Source organism: Dipodomys ordii, unplaced genomic scaffold (assembly GCF_000151885.1).
Source record: "Dipodomys ordii isolate 6190 unplaced genomic scaffold, Dord_2.0 Scaffold79, whole genome shotgun sequence".
NCBI classification, from domain to species: Eukaryota; Metazoa; Chordata; class Mammalia; order Rodentia; family Heteromyidae; genus Dipodomys; species Dipodomys ordii.
This window is the reverse complement of record NW_012267295.1, coordinates 930,197-947,090: the sequence shown is the minus strand read 5'-3', so window position 1 is coordinate 947,090 and position 16,894 is coordinate 930,197. Positions and strand designations below refer to the sequence as shown.

The 16,894-nt window shown below is 43.6% G+C and overlaps 1 protein-coding gene across 1 annotated transcript in view; it reads left to right on the top strand.

Moving 5' to 3' along the window:
• The window catches only part of Mei1 (meiosis inhibitor 1), a 64,543-nt gene that overhangs the window by 35,238 nt on the left and 12,411 nt on the right, over window positions 1-16,894 (top strand). The window contains exons 18-23 of the mRNA XM_013024775.1: window positions 1,420-1,567; window positions 6,644-6,919; window positions 10,183-10,348; window positions 12,399-12,503; window positions 15,611-15,721; window positions 16,289-16,449. Coding sequence (XP_012880229.1) covers window positions 1,420-1,567; window positions 6,644-6,919; window positions 10,183-10,348; window positions 12,399-12,503; window positions 15,611-15,721; window positions 16,289-16,449 — 967 coding nt within the window. The remainder of the gene's footprint in view (window positions 1-1,419; window positions 1,568-6,643; window positions 6,920-10,182; window positions 10,349-12,398; window positions 12,504-15,610; window positions 15,722-16,288; window positions 16,450-16,894) is intronic.

Below are 16,894 nucleotides of genomic sequence, written 5' to 3'. Positions count from 1 at the left end.
CAAGCCGGGCACCGGTGGCTCACACCTGTAATCCTAGCTACTCAGGAGGCTGAGATCTGAGGATCATGGTTCAAAGCCAGCTCGGGCAGGAAAGTCTGTGAGACTCTAATCTCCGATAAACCACTGGAAAACCGGAAGTGGCGCTGTAGCTCAAGTGGTTGAGCACTCGCCTTGAAATGAAGAGCTAAAGGACAGCTCCCAGGCCCAGAGTTCAAGCCCCATGACCAACCAAAAAACAAAACAAAACAAAAAGAGAAAAAGCCAGAATTAGCACTGTGGTTCAAGAGGTACAGTGCTAGCTTTGAGCAAAAGAAGCTCAGGGACAGTGCCCACGCCCTGAGTTCAAGCCCAGGACTAGCAAAAAAAAAAAAAAAAACAAGAACAAAAGAACACAAAGAAGCTAAAAATACTGGCTCACAGCTATTAGCTAGACTTGATCGATATCTCACCAGTTACTGCTACTGTCCTCTTTCTGTCTGAGAACACAATCCAAGATACTATACTGTATTTAGTGTTCAGCATTTTTTAACTTTTAGTGTTTTTTTTTTCGGTTGTGGGACTTGAACTCAGGGCCCGGACACTGACCCTGCGCTCTTTTGCTCAAGATTAGTACTCTACCACTTTGAACCACAGCTCCACTTCTGGTTTTTCTTGTGGTTAATTGGAGATAAGAATCTCACAGACTTTCCTGCCTAGGCTAGCTTTGAACTGTGATCCTTCTATCTCAGCCTCCTGAGTAGCTAGGATTATGGGCATGAACCATCAGTGCCTGGCCAAAGGTGATTATGATTATAATTATTAAAATTACTTTTAATAGACAAGATATACTCATGAGCTAGTGACCTGGCTCAAGTGGTAAAGTGCCTGCTTGTCTAGCACAAGGCTTTGAGTTCAAAACTCTAGGTCTACAAATATATAAATAAATATAAACAAATAAAAAGACAATACTTATCTTCAAGGAACTTATTGGTTAGTAGAGAAGATGTTATATATTTGCATGTAGTTTTCATATTCTAACAAAAAAAAACTATCATAGAATTCTCCTGCCCTCCTCTTGTTCCAGTATCTGCTTTGAGTATATAAGTCCACACAATTGTCTAATGATAAATATGAGAAGAATGAGATGGACAGCCTGCTAAAGTAGGGCCTTTTGAACCACACAATAGCTTTCTTTCTTTAACAGTGCTGGCTCAACTCATAGATAAGTGTGACTGAGCAGTCTTGGTCCCACAGCAGTCTTGCACAAGGGCTATCTGTGATGGAAATGTATGGCAATGTGTGGAAGTCTATACAGCATGGAGGCTGTGGGCACACTTAGGCAGAACAGTAATCTTAGCGACAATGTGGCCAGGCAGGATAGGAGCGTTCATTGACCCTGCAGTTCTGCCTTTCTCACTAAAAGATCTCTTTGGTCAACAGGTTTGTCCCAGCGGCACAGTTATTGGAGGCTGTGCAAAGCTTCCTCCTATCTCTACAGGACCAGGGTGAGCTTCCACCACCAGTAATCTGCAGAGCCTCTATCTATCTGCTTGCAATCTGCCAAGACAAGGACAGTGTACTGCGTGAGGTATGGGTCAGATTACTGGGGCTCTCCTCTTCTGGTACCTTTTTCTGCTAATATTCCTTGGTGGAACATGATAGATAGAAGATAGATAGATAGATACATACATACATAGATACATAAATAGAGATGGAAAGACAATGGTAGTGAACAGAAGTAGAGAGGAGGAGAGGGCTGATACATACAGAGCGTATATAAGTTAACTAATTCTCTCAACAGTCTTGGGAGGTGGAGATTGTATTTCCATTTCATAGATCAGAAAATGTGAAAGTAACTTTCTCTAGGGCACACAATAAATTGATAGAGGAGCCAGTATTCCACCTAGACTCACCTGATTCTCAAGGCTCTTTCCTTGACACTAGTCTGGTTTGTGAAGGAGAGAGCTGTGAGGTATTTTATCTCTTTCTGGTGATATTCATCAAACAAAGTGGATAGCTGATCATTTTTGTAATTAGGGCTTTGTACTCTTGCTCAGCTTGTTTCTTTGTTGCCCTAGCTGCCGAGTAGCACTTGAACCAAGTTAAGCTTTATTGCTAGTTGGAGATAGAGTTTCTTGGACTTTTCTGCCTGAGGCTAGCTTTGAACTGTAATCCTATGATCTCAGCCTCCAAGTGGCTAGGATTACAGACATAAACCACAACTCCAACTACTTCTATATTTTTTGTTGGAATTCTATTAGGGTGAGTTTTCTCTTTTCTCTCATTTATTCATTTTATTCAACTTTTTTTTTTTTTTGCCAGTCCTGCGGCTTGAACTCAGGGCCTGGGCACTGTCCCTGAGCTTCCTTTTTGCTCAAGGCTAGCACTCTATCACTTGAGTCACAGTACCACTTCTGATTTTTTTTTTGTTTATATGGTACTAAGGAATCGAACCCAAGGCTTCATGCATGCTAGGCAAGCACTATACCACTAAGCCTGAAGGAAGTTATTCTGTTTGGATTGTGAGTTGATGACTTATGCCTATAATCCTAGCTACTCAGGAGGCTGAGATCTGAGGATCGTGGTTTGAAGCCAGTCTAGGCAGGAAAGTCCATGAGACTCTTTTTTTTGTCGGTCATGGGGCCTGAACTCTGGGCCTGGGTGCTGTCCCTTAGCTCTTCAGCTCAAGGCTAGTGCTCTACCACTTGAGCCCCAGTGCCACTTCCGGCTTTTTCTGCTTATGTGGTGGTGAGGAATCCATACCCAGGGCCTTATGTATTCAAGGCAAGCACTCTACCACTGAGCCACCTTCCTAGCCCCATGAGACTCTTATCTGTAATAAACTGCTCAAAAAAGCCAGAAGTGGTGCTGTGGCTCAAGTGGTACAGCACTAACCTTGAGCACAATGAGGCTCAAGGACAGAGCCCAGGCCCTGAGTTCAAGCCCCAGGACTGGTGAAAAAGAAAGAAAGAAAAAAAAAGAAAGGAAGGAAGGAAGGAAAAGAAAACAACAGTGAGGAAAAAAAATGAGAAAGAAGGCAGACTAAGGTTCATTTAGCTTCTGAATATAGAGAAGCTCTGTTGTAGGTAGCTGGCTTTCGAATGGGGAGTGGAACATTCTTTTTGGTCACTGAGGTTCTTTTTTTTTTTTGGTCGGTCGTGGGGCTTGAACTCTGGGCCTGGGCTCTGTCCCTCAGCTCTTCAGCTCAAGGCAAGTGCTCTACCACTTGAGCTACAGCGCCATTTCCAGTTTTCTAGTGGTTTATTGGAGATAGGAGTCTCACAGTCTTTCTTGCCCCAGGCTGGCCTTGAATCCTGATCCTCAGATCTCAGCCTCCTGAGTAGCTAGGATTACTGGCGTGAGCCACCGGTGCCCAGCTCTCACTGAGGGTCTTGATGGGTAATGGGACTGCACAGGACAGATGGCCTAATATACAACCTTAAGGACTTCTTCAAGAGTTACCTGCTAGCCCCCAGGTCTTTCTTTTGCCTACATCTTTGAACTTCCCTTCCTCATTTAGTATCTTCTATGAGAAGGCTGCCTTGCTATTTTCACTTTTAAAATTTTTGTTGTTGTTATAAAGGTGATGTACAGAAGGGTTACAGTGACTTAAGTCAGGTAAAAAGTATATTTGCCTTGCTATTTTCTACTTGTGAATTCCCTTTGCACAGAAGTGAATCCACATTCAGATTTTTCCACTAATGTCTTTCACATCCCTGGGAATGTCTGCTTCTTTGTGGGCCTTGGACCTGCCATTCAGAACAGGTTTGGCAAGAGTCATTTCTGAGATCACTTTTTTTTTTTTTTGATCGATCCTGGGGCTTGAACTCAGAGCTCTGGCGCTGTCCCTGAGCCTCTTTGTGTTCAAGGCTGGTGTTCTACTACTTGAGCCACAGTGCCATTTCTGGTTTTTTTGGAGTGGTTTATTGGAGATGAGAGTCTCACAGACTTTTCTGCCAGGGCTGGCTTCGAACCACAATCCTCAGATCTTAGCCTCCTCAGTAGTTAGAATTACAGGCATGAGCCACTGGTGCCTGGCTCTAGGATCACTTTTGACACTCACAATCCTTCATCTTCTGTGGAAAGCAGGAGATGGGCCATTGTATATGTGGACTCCCAGCAACTGGAGTGTGGGTATGTCTGGGATAATGGAAATTTCAGAGTATCACACTATACCTATCTCTGGAAACATTTCCTTCTCAGCAATTTCATTCCATTTTGATCGGCGTTTCTTAAGTCTTGAATACTACTCAATGTATATGGATTTTTATTTGCTGCTTACCATTTTATCAACTCAATTAACATAGATTGTCCATTTAATAAGAGATGCCTTGTGGACCCCTGTCAATTTGGGATGAATCAAACAATTTCTCTATGCTCTGAGAGCACCAATTTGCCGGGAGATTAAAAAAGATGTTAGATAAGCCACTTCAGCATTGAGTGGTCTCCTGCAGCTGGAGGACCAGTCAAGAACCAGCAAAGCACATAGGAATGACTGGGGGAAATGAAGAGTTAACTTTCAGGCTGAATGTAGAACATAATTTAAGATACAGATGTAAGAAATTGGGGCTGGAGATATAAATCAATGGTACATAGTATGCTTTCATCTCCAGCACCATGAAGTAGGAAGAGGGATGGAGAAGCTGCCAATTCTATTGAAGGAAGGAAGCCCAGTTCAATATGCCTTAGCTAAGTTATATGGGAATAGAATGGAGAGGAGCCAAAAGGTAGACTTAAGTCTTTAGTAGCATGCTTGAAAATGGAATTAAAACAATACCATTTACTATAACATCAAGAAATTAAATACTTAGGATTAAACTTAAAAATATAAAGCAATTTGTACAGTAATATTTTCAAACTATTTCTGTTTCTTTAATTTTTTTCAAGAAATTAAAAAGACCTAAATAAATAGCCTTCTGTGTTCATTAATCATAAGACTTAAACATGTTAAGGTGGCAGTAATCCCCAAATTGATCTATAGATTCTATGCAATCTCTACCAGAATTCCAGCTGTTTTATTCTTTTTTTCAAAAATGAACAAGCTGGTCCAAAAATTCATTTGGAAATGAAAGGGAGCCAAATTAGGCAAAATAATCTTGAAAATTAAGAACATACTGATTTCAGCGCTCAAAGAGCTATAGTAATGCGGGATAACCGTTCAAAATAAGTTTGTAAGACTCCATCTTAGCAATGGGGGGAGCTATGCGGGGGAGCACTAGTAGGAAGATCACAGAACAGGCTAATTTAAGCATAAATTGAGACAGTACCTTGAAAATAACCAATGTAAAAATGGGCTGCAAGTGGTAGAGTGCTTGCCTAAGAAGGATGAGGCCCTTAGTTCAATCTATAGTACTAAAGAAAATGTCAGGATAGTGTGGGATAAGTGTTCAATATAGACCAGTATACTAGGAATGAGAGTCCAGAAATAAATTCATAATTTTATTTTTGGTAAGAGTGAGAAAATAATTCAATAAGGGAAATAATACTAAACAAATCATCAAGGACAACTGGATATCTACACATAAAATAATAAAGTTGGACACTTACCTTCTATGTCTTTTTTTTTTTTTTTTGGTCGGTCATGGGGCTTGAACTCTGGGCTTGGGCGCTATCCGTCAGCTCTACAGCTCAAGGCCAGTGCTCTACAGCTTGAGCCACAGCGCCACTTCCAGTTTTCTGGGGGATTATTGGAGATAAGAGATTCACGGACTTTCCTTGCCCGGGCTGGCTTTGAACCGTCATCCTCAGATCTCAGCCTCCTGAGTAGCTAGGATTATAGGCATGAGCCACTGGCGCCCGGCACCTTCTATGTCTTACACAAAAACTAATTCAAATTGGGTCAAAGACCAAAATGATCCAAGTTCAAACCCTAACTCTTAGAGTAGTTACGTTGCTTAGATGGTCTCCATAGGTGACAAAGTACCTGAGAAAACAACTTCAGGGAGGAAGCCTTTTTTTGGCTCATGATTTCAGTGATTCTAGTACTAACAGAGCAGAGAAGCTCATATCATGACAGCTGGGAAACAAAGACAATGCCTGTACTTTCTCATTTTATTCTATCTAGGCTCCTAGCTATGGAATGGTGCCATACACATGCAGACCTATCTCCCCACTTAATCTTCTCTGGAAATGTTTTTGTAGTCAAAGCCTGGAGTAATAATCTCCTAGGCACTTCTGAATCAATCAAGGTAAAAATTAAAAATATCTCTAGAGGGCTGGGAAGGTGGCTCAGTGGTAGAGCGCTTGCCTTGCATGCCTGAGGCCCTGGGTTTGATTCCTCAGCACCACATAAACAAAAAGAAAAAAGCCGGAAGTGGCGCTGTGACTCAAGTGGTAGAGCGCTAGCCTTGAGCTGAAGAGCTGAGGGACAGCGCCCAGGCCCAGAGTTCAGGCCCCACAACCGGACCCCCCCCAAAAAAAAATTAAAAAAAATATCTCTAGACTTTGTCAAAGCTTCCATGGGGAATAAAATCAACTCCAATTGAAAACTATTGTAAATACTGTGGGAGTTTTCTTACCAGAGTGCCTTGGGAGATAAGCCAGTGATAATCTAGTAGCTCAGTCCTGAGATGTCAGTACACTTACTCTAGTCATGTCTTGGTTAGACAGGGGTCTCAGATCATTTGCAAAGTGCATTTAATTCCTTTCTTTCTTTTGCCTCCAGACAGTGGTTAGTGCAATCAGAAAATTCCTAGAGAGCATCTCTGACTTGTACTTGGTCTACACTCACCACCCCCACCTGCTCAGGTTCTTCCTGGTGTATCCAGAGTTGATGAGTAGGTTTGGGCACCGTGTTCTGGAACTTTGGTTCTCCTTTGAAGGGAGCAACTATGAGGAACTGGATGATGTCCCTTTTGCTGAACAGCCCACCCTTCCTCCCAGCTTCACAGACCTGTTCCAGATACTCAGAAGCAGCCCCAGCATTCTGCTCATTTTGATGGTAGGTGACCACTCATTCATTCAGCGATGCCCAGACTTCTGTGAGACAGAAATAAGAGGCACCCATAGCTGCTTCTTTCTACTTCTGAACTTACGGCTTTCTGCATGTGAGTGGGAAATAACTTCCTATTTGTGGGTACCTGGTTTCTATGAATCCATACCCATTACTAAACCTGGTAGAAATCTGTCCACTCATAGAAATGTGCCTCTCTACTCCCCAGAGGTTGTAACTATAAAATGTGGATCTTAGTCACCATTCCTTTTTACTTTTCTACCCACTCTGTCAAGCAGATTCTGCTTGATTCTGTCTTAAGATCAAAGAAGGCCTCAAGGACATATAGACAGACACGTCTGTAGGCCCATGAGTTGACATACATGATAATATTATTCGCTCAACATACTTTTGCAGGCATAAGTAAAATTGTTGGCGACCCTAATAGTTTTTTGTGTTTTTTTCCCCCCTAGGTCCTGGGACTTGAATTCAGGGCCTGGGTGTCGTCCCTCACCTCTTCAGCTCAAGGCAAGTGCTTGAGCCACAGCACCACTTCCAGTTTTCTGGTGGTTAATTGGAGATAAGAGTCTCATGGACTTTCCTGACTGGGCTGGCTTTGAACTGTGATCCTCAGATCTCAGCCTCCTGATAAACCACCAGAAAATTGGAAGAGGTGCTGTGGCTCAAGTGGTAGAGCACTAGCTTTGAGCTTAAGAGCTCAGGGACAGCACCCAGGCCAAGAGTTCAAGCCCCACAACCGACAAAAAAAAAAGAAAGAAAAAGAGAGAAAGAAAAGAAGTAGGAGTGATAAAAAAGAACAGCAAGGAACAAGTTTTTGTTCACGTATATAATTCATACCATTTTCTCCCTGGCTTCTTGCCACAAGAAGGGGAAAAATGTCTAAAAATAGGTGTTGGTATCAATTTCTGGCTTTGATATGGGTAATTAACAGCTGAAAACAAGGCTGTTAATTACTACTATTATCAATGGGTGGTCGTTTTTGTAGGTGGTTTTAGATGTGAAAAACAATGATGTCACAAAGCTGTTTGCTTGGCCAACTCATCCTAATAGGTCCAGTCCTAAGAGAGTTTGGACAGCTGTGGATAACAGCAAATGTAGTTCTGCCAACTACCTTCCCACTTAACCCAGATGATGGAAGGTACACTTTCCCCAGCTTTCACTATGAACACCAAAAGACCAAGTAGTCTCTTTCCTTTTAGATCTTTAGACCTTTTAGACCTCAGATTTCAGAGGGACTAGCTCTATGGCAGTAAGGCAGGCATGGGCCACTGAAGAAGTAAAACCAGGAAAATGGTTCTGACTTGGCCCCTTGACCTTGAGCAGATCACTCTCCCACTCTCCCACTCCGTGAAGTAAGAGTTGGATGGAATAATATAGACATTGTTATTATCTTTTGAGAAAGGGTCTTGCTAAGTATCCCAGGCTGGCCTCAAACTCGATGGCTAGTTCAGGTGGGCCTTAATTTAAGATCTTCCTGCCTGAATCTTCCAAGCCTGGGATGGCAGGTGTGTGCCACTGTGCTTGGTTCTGAAATGATGCAGATTTTTTCCTAGCCCTCTGTTCTGTGATCTTCTCTGCCCGGAGGTGTTTTCTGAATCATAAAAAGTGTCAGCCGGGCGCCAGTGGCTCATGCCTGTAATTCTAGCTAGCTCAGGAGGCTGAGATCTGAGGATCACAGTTCAAAGCTAGCCCAGGCAGGAAGGTCCATCAGACTCTTATCTCCAATAAACTACCAGACAACTGGAAGTGGCACTGTAGCTTAAGTGGTAGAGTGCTTGCCTTGAGCTTAAGAGCTGAGGGACAGCGCCCAGGCCCAGAGTTCAAGACCCACAACCCACCAAAAATAAAAAAGTGTCAGAGGTGGAATATCTTATCCCTTCACTAACACAGTATAATAGACTTTTTTTTTTTTGGTTGGTCATGGGGCTTGAATTCTGGGCCTGGCCACTGTCCCTCAGCTCTTCAGCTCAAGGTTAGCACTGTACCACTTGAGCCACAGCACCACTTCTGGCTTTTTTTTTTCCTGCTTATATGGTGCCAAGGAATCAAACCCAGGGCCTCATGCATGTAAGACAAGCACTCTACGTCTGAGCCACCTTCCCTTCCCAGCCCCTAGAATTTATAACACTACTAATTTCTTATTAATTCGCTTCAGTTTCCCCATTTGAGAAATATCTGTGATACCTAATTAGAGGAGTTAGTGTAAAGACAGAAACAGCATATAAACAAATGCACAGTTACTACACAAACACAACACCGTACATGCATTATTAAGCCCTCACTGAGGAGTTGCTACTGATATTTTTATTTGTTTCTTCAGTATCTGCAGAAGTTTGGAAAGAGCCAAGCCAGATGCCTCTGTACCCCTATCCTTCCCTACTTCTCAGTGGTTAGCACAGCAGGATTTGTTTACCCTGAAGTCAGGTCTCTATGTCAGGATTTGTCCTCCCTGGAGAGAGAGATTCTGTGTGTGACCTTGGATTCATAGCACCCAGTACTAACTGGCCTAACACATTAGCTTGTCCAAAAGAATTGGCTTGTTTGAGCTGGGAGGTGCCAGGAGCTATCAGCAGTACAAGCACTGGTACAGCTTCTGACTGGTTTTGCCTTTAACATACGCTCATTAAAATAACTCTGATAGCAAAACAAAAACCAATGTCCCTTCCCATTTTCTGAGTCCAAACCCTTTAATCGCTTGGGGCAGGGATAGGCAGATGCCAGGGCACAGAAGGGGCTTGACCTGGCCCTCACTTTTCCTTTCTGTGCCCTAAATCTGTCCTAGCCTATTGTTTTCCTTGCTTATGACATCTCCATTCTCTCTCCTTCTTTTCTCCCTTCTGGCACACCTCAGGTTCCCTGTCCTGAAAACAACCTTTTCCTGACCCTAATATTTTCTTTTGCAAGAAGAAGGCATCCTGAAAAGCAGGAGAGTTGGGCTTGGAGTCCAGAGACTTACATTCATCCTTTGTGTAACAAATAGCTTAAGTGGCCTTAGGCAAATCATAATCTGTTGGAACCTCTGTTCAATCTAGCTTGGGATGGAATTAGTAGAATGGCTTAGTCAAGAGTGCATGAGGAGTCAGTGTACCCAGCAGAGCCTTTGGTACAAAATGGGTTCTGAATAAGTAGGAGCTTATTCATTTCTGTGACACTATCATCATGAAAACTTCCCCTGTTCCTCTCTTCCTTATTTTCTACCTGACCCAGGCTGTGATACCCTCTGAATTCTGCCTTCTTTCTTTCCTGTGCAGGACCTTATCTATTCCAGCCCAGCAGACATAGCCCGCAAGGTATTGATTGTCCTGAAGACCTTCCTGAAGAAGAATGAAGATATCCAAGTAGGCAGTCTTGTCCGAGGCCACTTCCTGTTCACCCTGCAACACCTGCTGGTGGAGGATGTAGTCCTCCCATCAGGAGGTCAGTCTCCCATGACCGGACTCCCCCCCCCAAAAAAAAAGGGGGGGCTGGGAAGGTGGCTCAGTGCTAGAGCCCTTGCCTTGCAGGAAGTCAGTCTACAAGTGCCTTGGGGGTTTTTTTGACCTGAAGGCCAGCTGCAGGAGTGGGCAGCTCTATCCTGGTTAGGTCAGCTCTGGGAGAATTAAGGGTTTTTCTGCACAAGTGGAGTCATGCCAATGTGATACAACATGTTCAGTTTTGAGAGAGAGAGAGAGAGAGGGAGAGAGAGAGAAAGAAAGAGAGAGAGAGAAAGAGAGAGAGAGTTTAACATGAGTGGGTGTATATGATGTATTTGTGCATGTGCCCACCCTAAGTAGCATGTGCTCAGAGCTACTTGTCACCAGAATGGCAGTCCTCAGTAGGAAGAAGAACGTGGAAATCTGGGGGAGGCTCAGGAGTTAGCAGGGGTCCTGGGAGGGGACTAGATTTGTAGTGAGTTGGAAATTCCCAGTGAGATTCAGAAGGATAGTTTCCAAATTTGGAGTGGAAGTCTAGGAGTCAAGGAAATGTTGTCTTGTACAGTAATGACGAGATTGGAAATTAATAGGATTTATTTGTCTTCTATTTTTTTCTGAGCCATCCAGAAAAAGTAGGACACACATGACTCACTTAGTTGAGAATTAGGGTTTAGAGACAGATTTAAAGGCATCTAAAGGAGCTGAGTTTTTGCTCTGCAAGGAAGAACAAGACATACTTAAATAATAATAATACTTAAGAATCATAATATGGTGAGCGCTGGTGGCTCACACCTATAATCCTTGCTACTCAGGAGAATGAGATCTGAGGATTGCAGTTTAAAGCCAGCCAAGGCAGGACAGTGGGTGAGACTCTTCCCTCCAATTAACCTGAAAACCAGAAGTAGCACTGCAGCTCAAAATGGTAGAGCACTAGCTTTGAGCAAAAGAGCTCAGGGACAGAGCCCAGGCCCTGAGTTGAAGCTTTATGACTGCTAAAACAACAACAACAAAAACCATATGATGGAAGGAAATGTGTGGTAAGAAAGGTACTAGGTACCAGATTCATACTTAGGTTCTGCTCCTGTGTCTTAGTGTTTTCCAGCTATAACAGAATACTGTAGATGTGTGGCTCATTTTGTAACATTTTTTTTAATGCAGAAGAGGCAAGAAAGGAGCTTTTTGGAATCTCCATCCCATTTGTTGGAGGCTCTGTCCTTATGCATGACCTAGTCAGCCCTTATGAAATGCCCTACCTCCTTCAAATTCCCTTCACATCGGAGGTCATCATGGAAAATTGAGGAGGTCACGAACATTCAGATAATCTAACCCTCCCTTTTATTAGCTGAGTTAGAAAAGTCACTCAGCCACTGTGAGCCTCAATTTTTTAACTGAACAATAGGACTAAGAATTCTTTTTTTTTTTTTTGGTCTGGTTGTGGGGCCTGATCTCTGGGCCTGGGCGCTATCCCTCAGCTCTTCAGCTCAAGGCTAGTGCTCTACCACTTGAGCCACAGTGCCACTTCCGGCTTTTTTCTTTGTGCTTTTGTGGTGCTGAGGAATCGAACCCAGGGCCTCAGGCATGCAAGGCAAGCGCTCTACCACTGAGCCACCTTCCCAGCCTGGACTAAGAATTCTTGTTTCATGTGGGAGTGGTTTTTCCTTGGTGCTGGAGATTAAATCCCAGGGCATCATGCTTGCTAGGCCAGTGTTCTATAACTCGAGTTTCACTCTTAGCCCTTTTGATTTTATTTTGTGTTTGAGATAAGTTTTAGCTAACGTTATCCAGGCTGGCCTCAAACTCAGTCTGCTTGCTTCTTTCTCCCAAGTAATAAATTTCAGACATATGCCATTCTATACTGTGACTTTTGATGGACTTAGGTAAAATAGAGAATTCCTGATAACAATCTGGAGTTTGTGTTCAGTGTACCAGTTAGCTCTGTATTCCACAAAGAAGGAAGGAGATAGGAGACGGGTAAATTCCTCATCCCTTTGGAGATAGAGAACTCAGATGCTCTGTGTCCAGGCTCCCTGACCAGCTATCCATGTTCTTCACAGTCTCAGAGAACTTGTCACTGCTGCTGAACCTCCTGTCACTGGTACAACTGAGGACTGAGTCAAAACAAGAACTGGACAGCATGGCCATGAAACTCCTTCACCAAGGTATTTTGGCTTCTTCAGAAAGTGCCCATGGACCCAGGGCTGATGTGTGGTGGAACCCAGTACTGCTAGTGTTTCTTCATTTTTCCACTCTTTTACCCTTTTGGCAGAAGATGGGGGTTCATTTTGTCCTCCAGGGCTGAGAGATCTCTTAAGATTTCCTTTGCTTGTTGCCAACAAGTGTTTGAAAAACCTCCCCACAACACCTCCTCAAAATCAGAGTGTGACAGGCACACGCCATGGAGTCCAAAAGACCTCTTGAAGTAACTTTGCATGCACCAAACCTAGATTCCTCACAGGTAAGATATAACAGTATTTCCTAGCTTAGGGTTCAGATAGGAATATGTAATCTGGTAGATGTGGAATGTCCATATAGTGCCTGTATCAGTTCGTGTTTCCTGGCACTAGGACAGCTTTCTACGTCATCCCACTGCTGACCCAGCTGACCCCACTGTTCTCTAGGAACCTTTCCTTCCCACACACCAGACCTTGTTGTGACCTTTCCATTGCTTATCCATGTAGTCGCTATTTCATAGGCAGTGCCTGTAGAAAGAATTATTGAAGGAAGATTGAAAGGGCAAGGAAAAATGTTTTCAAAATATATGCACTTAGGTTCTTTGGCCATAGGTGAGAATGAGTAGCTTTCCTCACCTAGAGTCCAAACCTTGAGGGATCAAGACAGGCTCAGAGAGGACCTCTGGGGACTTCTCCATACCCTGCCTCTGCTCAGTGCTGATTATTACTGTCAGATCAAGGTTGACATCAAGCTAGAGAGCGATCTGTATGTGATAAAAATCAACCTGGAATGGAGCTGGGAAGGTGGCTCAGTGGCAGAGTGCTTGCCTTGCATGCCTGGGGTCCTGGGTTTGATTCCTCAACAGAAAAAGCTGGAAGTGGCACTGTGGCTCAAGTGGCACTGTGACCTAGCCTTGAGCTGAAGAGCTGAGGAACAGTGCCCAGGCCCAGAGTTCAGGCCCCATGACTGACAAAAAAAAAAATCAACCTGGAAGAGCTTCTGACAAGCTGGGTGTCAGTGCCTCATGCCTGTAATCCTAGCTGAGGATTGAGGTTTTAAAGCCATCCCCACCAGGAAAGTCCATGAAGCTCTTATCTCCAACTGACCACCAAAAAACCAGAAGTGCAGCTGTTGCTCTAGTGGAAGAGAGCCAGTCTTGAGCAGGAAAAGCTAAGGGGCAGCATTCAGGGGCTAAGGTCAAACTCCATTATTGGCACCAAAAAAAGCTGACAAGGAGTAACAGGATGAAACCTGAATGTGAAATATAGTGCACACTCACATTCTTGAGTACTTGTATTAGAAAACACTGGGTGCAGAGGACTTTGCTTAAGGGGTAAACATGTTGGTAGGGGGAAGGGAAACCTGCTTGTCCAGCTGACCACAAGACAAATCAGTTTGATGTGATGTGGCTGCCAAAAAGAGCCTTGGGTAGGTTTTATATTGTTATAGAGAGAGTGACAATTCCCTGGAGAAGGATATGTTCTGTTGCTGTCTGTTCTTCAGTGTCATAACTTCTCTATTGTGGAGGAGTGCAGAAGAGTCATCCAATCTGGAGAGGTTATAGGAACTTCACTGGGGAGTTAAAGTTTGACCTGAATCTTCTTTATTTTTATTTTTTTGGCAGCAGTAGGTTTTGAACCAAGAGCTTTGAGCTTGCTTGCAGTCATTATACCACTTTAACCATACCCCTAGTCCTTTTTGTGTATTTGTTTAAAATTTTCAGACAGGGTCTTCGAGTTTTCTCTTGGGAACAGCCTTGAACCACCATCTTCCTACCTAAACTTCCCAGTAGCTGGGATTATAGAGGGACATCACCATGCCTGATTTATTAGTTGAAATAGCATTTTACTAACCTTTTTCCCAGGCTGGTCTGGGCTCACAATTCTGATCTTTCCCTCCTGAGTAAGCTGGGATTATAAGCATATACCACCATACCTGTCTTTTGTTTTTGAGACAAGGGGATTACCATATAGCCCAGGTTGGCATTGAACTAAGAGTTGACCTGACTCATCCTCCTGAGTGCTAGGAAAATTGGCCTGAGCTGAATCTTGATTATCGAATGAGAGTTACAGAACTAGCCAGAAGGAGGTGGTACAAGAAAGAGAATACAGCCACTGGGTGTGATGGAACATTCCTATAATCCTAGCAGTAACAAAGCTTAGCTATGAGGAACCCAAATTCAAGGATAGCCTGTGCTACATAGTATTACACTGTCTCAAAAATAAAAAAAGAGAAGAAACAGGGATGAGGAGATAATATGGCCAAGGTAAGGAACGGCATATCCACCACCATCACAGAGTTCCATTGGAAAACTGGATGGTCTAGGGACACCTGCTAAGGTAGCATATTGGCCTAGATGACTTCTGAGTCCCTTTGCATCCTGAAGTCTGTGGTGTCATATGCCCTTGACCAGCTTAAATCACTTTGTTTGGGAACAACTACTGTCTGTTCTGGTTGCTGTGATTCTGTGGGCTACTTATATGGTTAGACCAGATGGAGGGTCTGAATGTGCCTTCAGGTTAGCACATGGGTGCCATGTCAGAGACATTTCATTTGGGCATGCTTTCCAAGACTGACATTTTGAAATTAGTTAGGTGTAGGCTTTCATCTAGAGAAGTGTGCATGCTGGTGTGTTGTTGAGCCCATAGACTGTTATGCCATAGGGTCACCTGGGAACTCTTGGTTTCTCTTTCCTTCCTTCCTTCCTTCTTTCTTTCTTTCACCTGGGAACTCTTGGTTTCTCTTTCCTTCCTTCTTTTTTCCTTCCTTCCTTCCTTCCTTCCTTTCTTTCTTTCTTTCTTTCTTTCTTTCTTTCCTTCTCTCTCTCTCTCTCTTTCTTTCTTTCTTTCTTTCTTTCTTCTCTCTCTCTCTCTTTTCTTTTCTTGCCAGTTCTGGGGCTTGAACTCAGGGACTGGGCACTGTCTCTGAGCTTCTTTTGCTCAAGGCTAGCATTCTACCACTTGAGCCACAGCACCTCTTCTGGCTTTTTCTGTTTATGTGGTACTGAGGAATTGAACCCAGGGCCTCAGTGATGCTAGGTTAGCACTCTACCACTAAGCCACATTCCCAGCCCAGGAACTCTGGTTTCTTGCAGTGAGCAAATTGTGTGGGAAGTGCAGCCCCTCTGACGTGGACATTCTACAACCTTCCTTCAACTTCTTGTACTGGAGCCTTCATCAGACTACGCCCAGCAGTCAGAAAAGAGGTACAGGGACCCAGGCAGACATGGTGAAGCGAACAATGGGCAGTGTTAGGGGCCCTTACTATTTTCAATTGTTTCTTTTCTTTTTCTTTTTTGGTTGGTTAAGGGGCTTGAACTCTGGGCCTGGGTGCACATGTCCTTCAGCTCTTCAGCTCAAGGCTGGTGCTCTACCACTTGAGCCACAGCACCACTTCTGGTTTTCTGGTGGTTAATTGGAGATAAGAGTCTCACGGACTTTCCTGCCCCTGCTGGTTATGTACTGCGATCCTCAGATCTGAACCTCCTGAGTAGCTAGGATTACAGGTGTAAGTCACTAGCACCCAGCTTAATTGTTTCATCTTAAAAAAGAAAAAAGAAAACAACTAAGGATTCATGTGAGGCTAGTGGTCATGGGTCCACTCAGGTGCTGATAACCTGTGTTCTGGTGATGCTGGGACTCTTAGGGCCTCATGCTATTTCTTTGTGTTTGTTTTTGTATGCTTGAAGTTCTACTAGGTACTGGGCATATGCAAGCATTGAGCTCGGGTTTCTATGTAACTATGTGGCCCTTGCCATAATCTTCCTCTGTAGTTGCGGCTGTGCTCCTGAGCTGCACGGACCTGATAGAGCTTCTGGAGAAGATGCTGGCACTCACCTGGACAGAGATGGACTCTCCCAGAAACCCGCTGCTCTGCTCTGCATGGTTACTCACTGCTTCCTGCTCTGCCCAGCAGCACCATGGCAATTTAAAGGTTGGTCCTCAACTCTATGATTTTGGGGCATGAGATGTCACTCGAAGTGATAACAAAAATTTGTGAGTTCTGGCCTTAGCTTTGTGGCATATTAGCTTTGTGACCATGCCAACATGCTTATTTTGAATATTAGTTTTCTTACTTACAAAATGAGGAAAACATCCAAGGTTGTAATGTTAATTTAAATTAACCCTTTTTTGTTTTTTGGGTTTTTGATATATGGTTCTCACTATATAGCTCAAGCTGGTCTTGAACTCCTGATCCTTCTGCCTCAGCCTCCCAAGTTCTGGATTACAGGCATGTGCCACCATACCCAACTACATTAATCTTTTTAATATTCATAGATCACCTACATGCCAGGCTATATTCCTATTGAGGAATAAAAAAATGAATGCAGCTTTGCCCTGCCCTTAGAGAACTTATAGTCTGAACAGTCTTTTTTTTT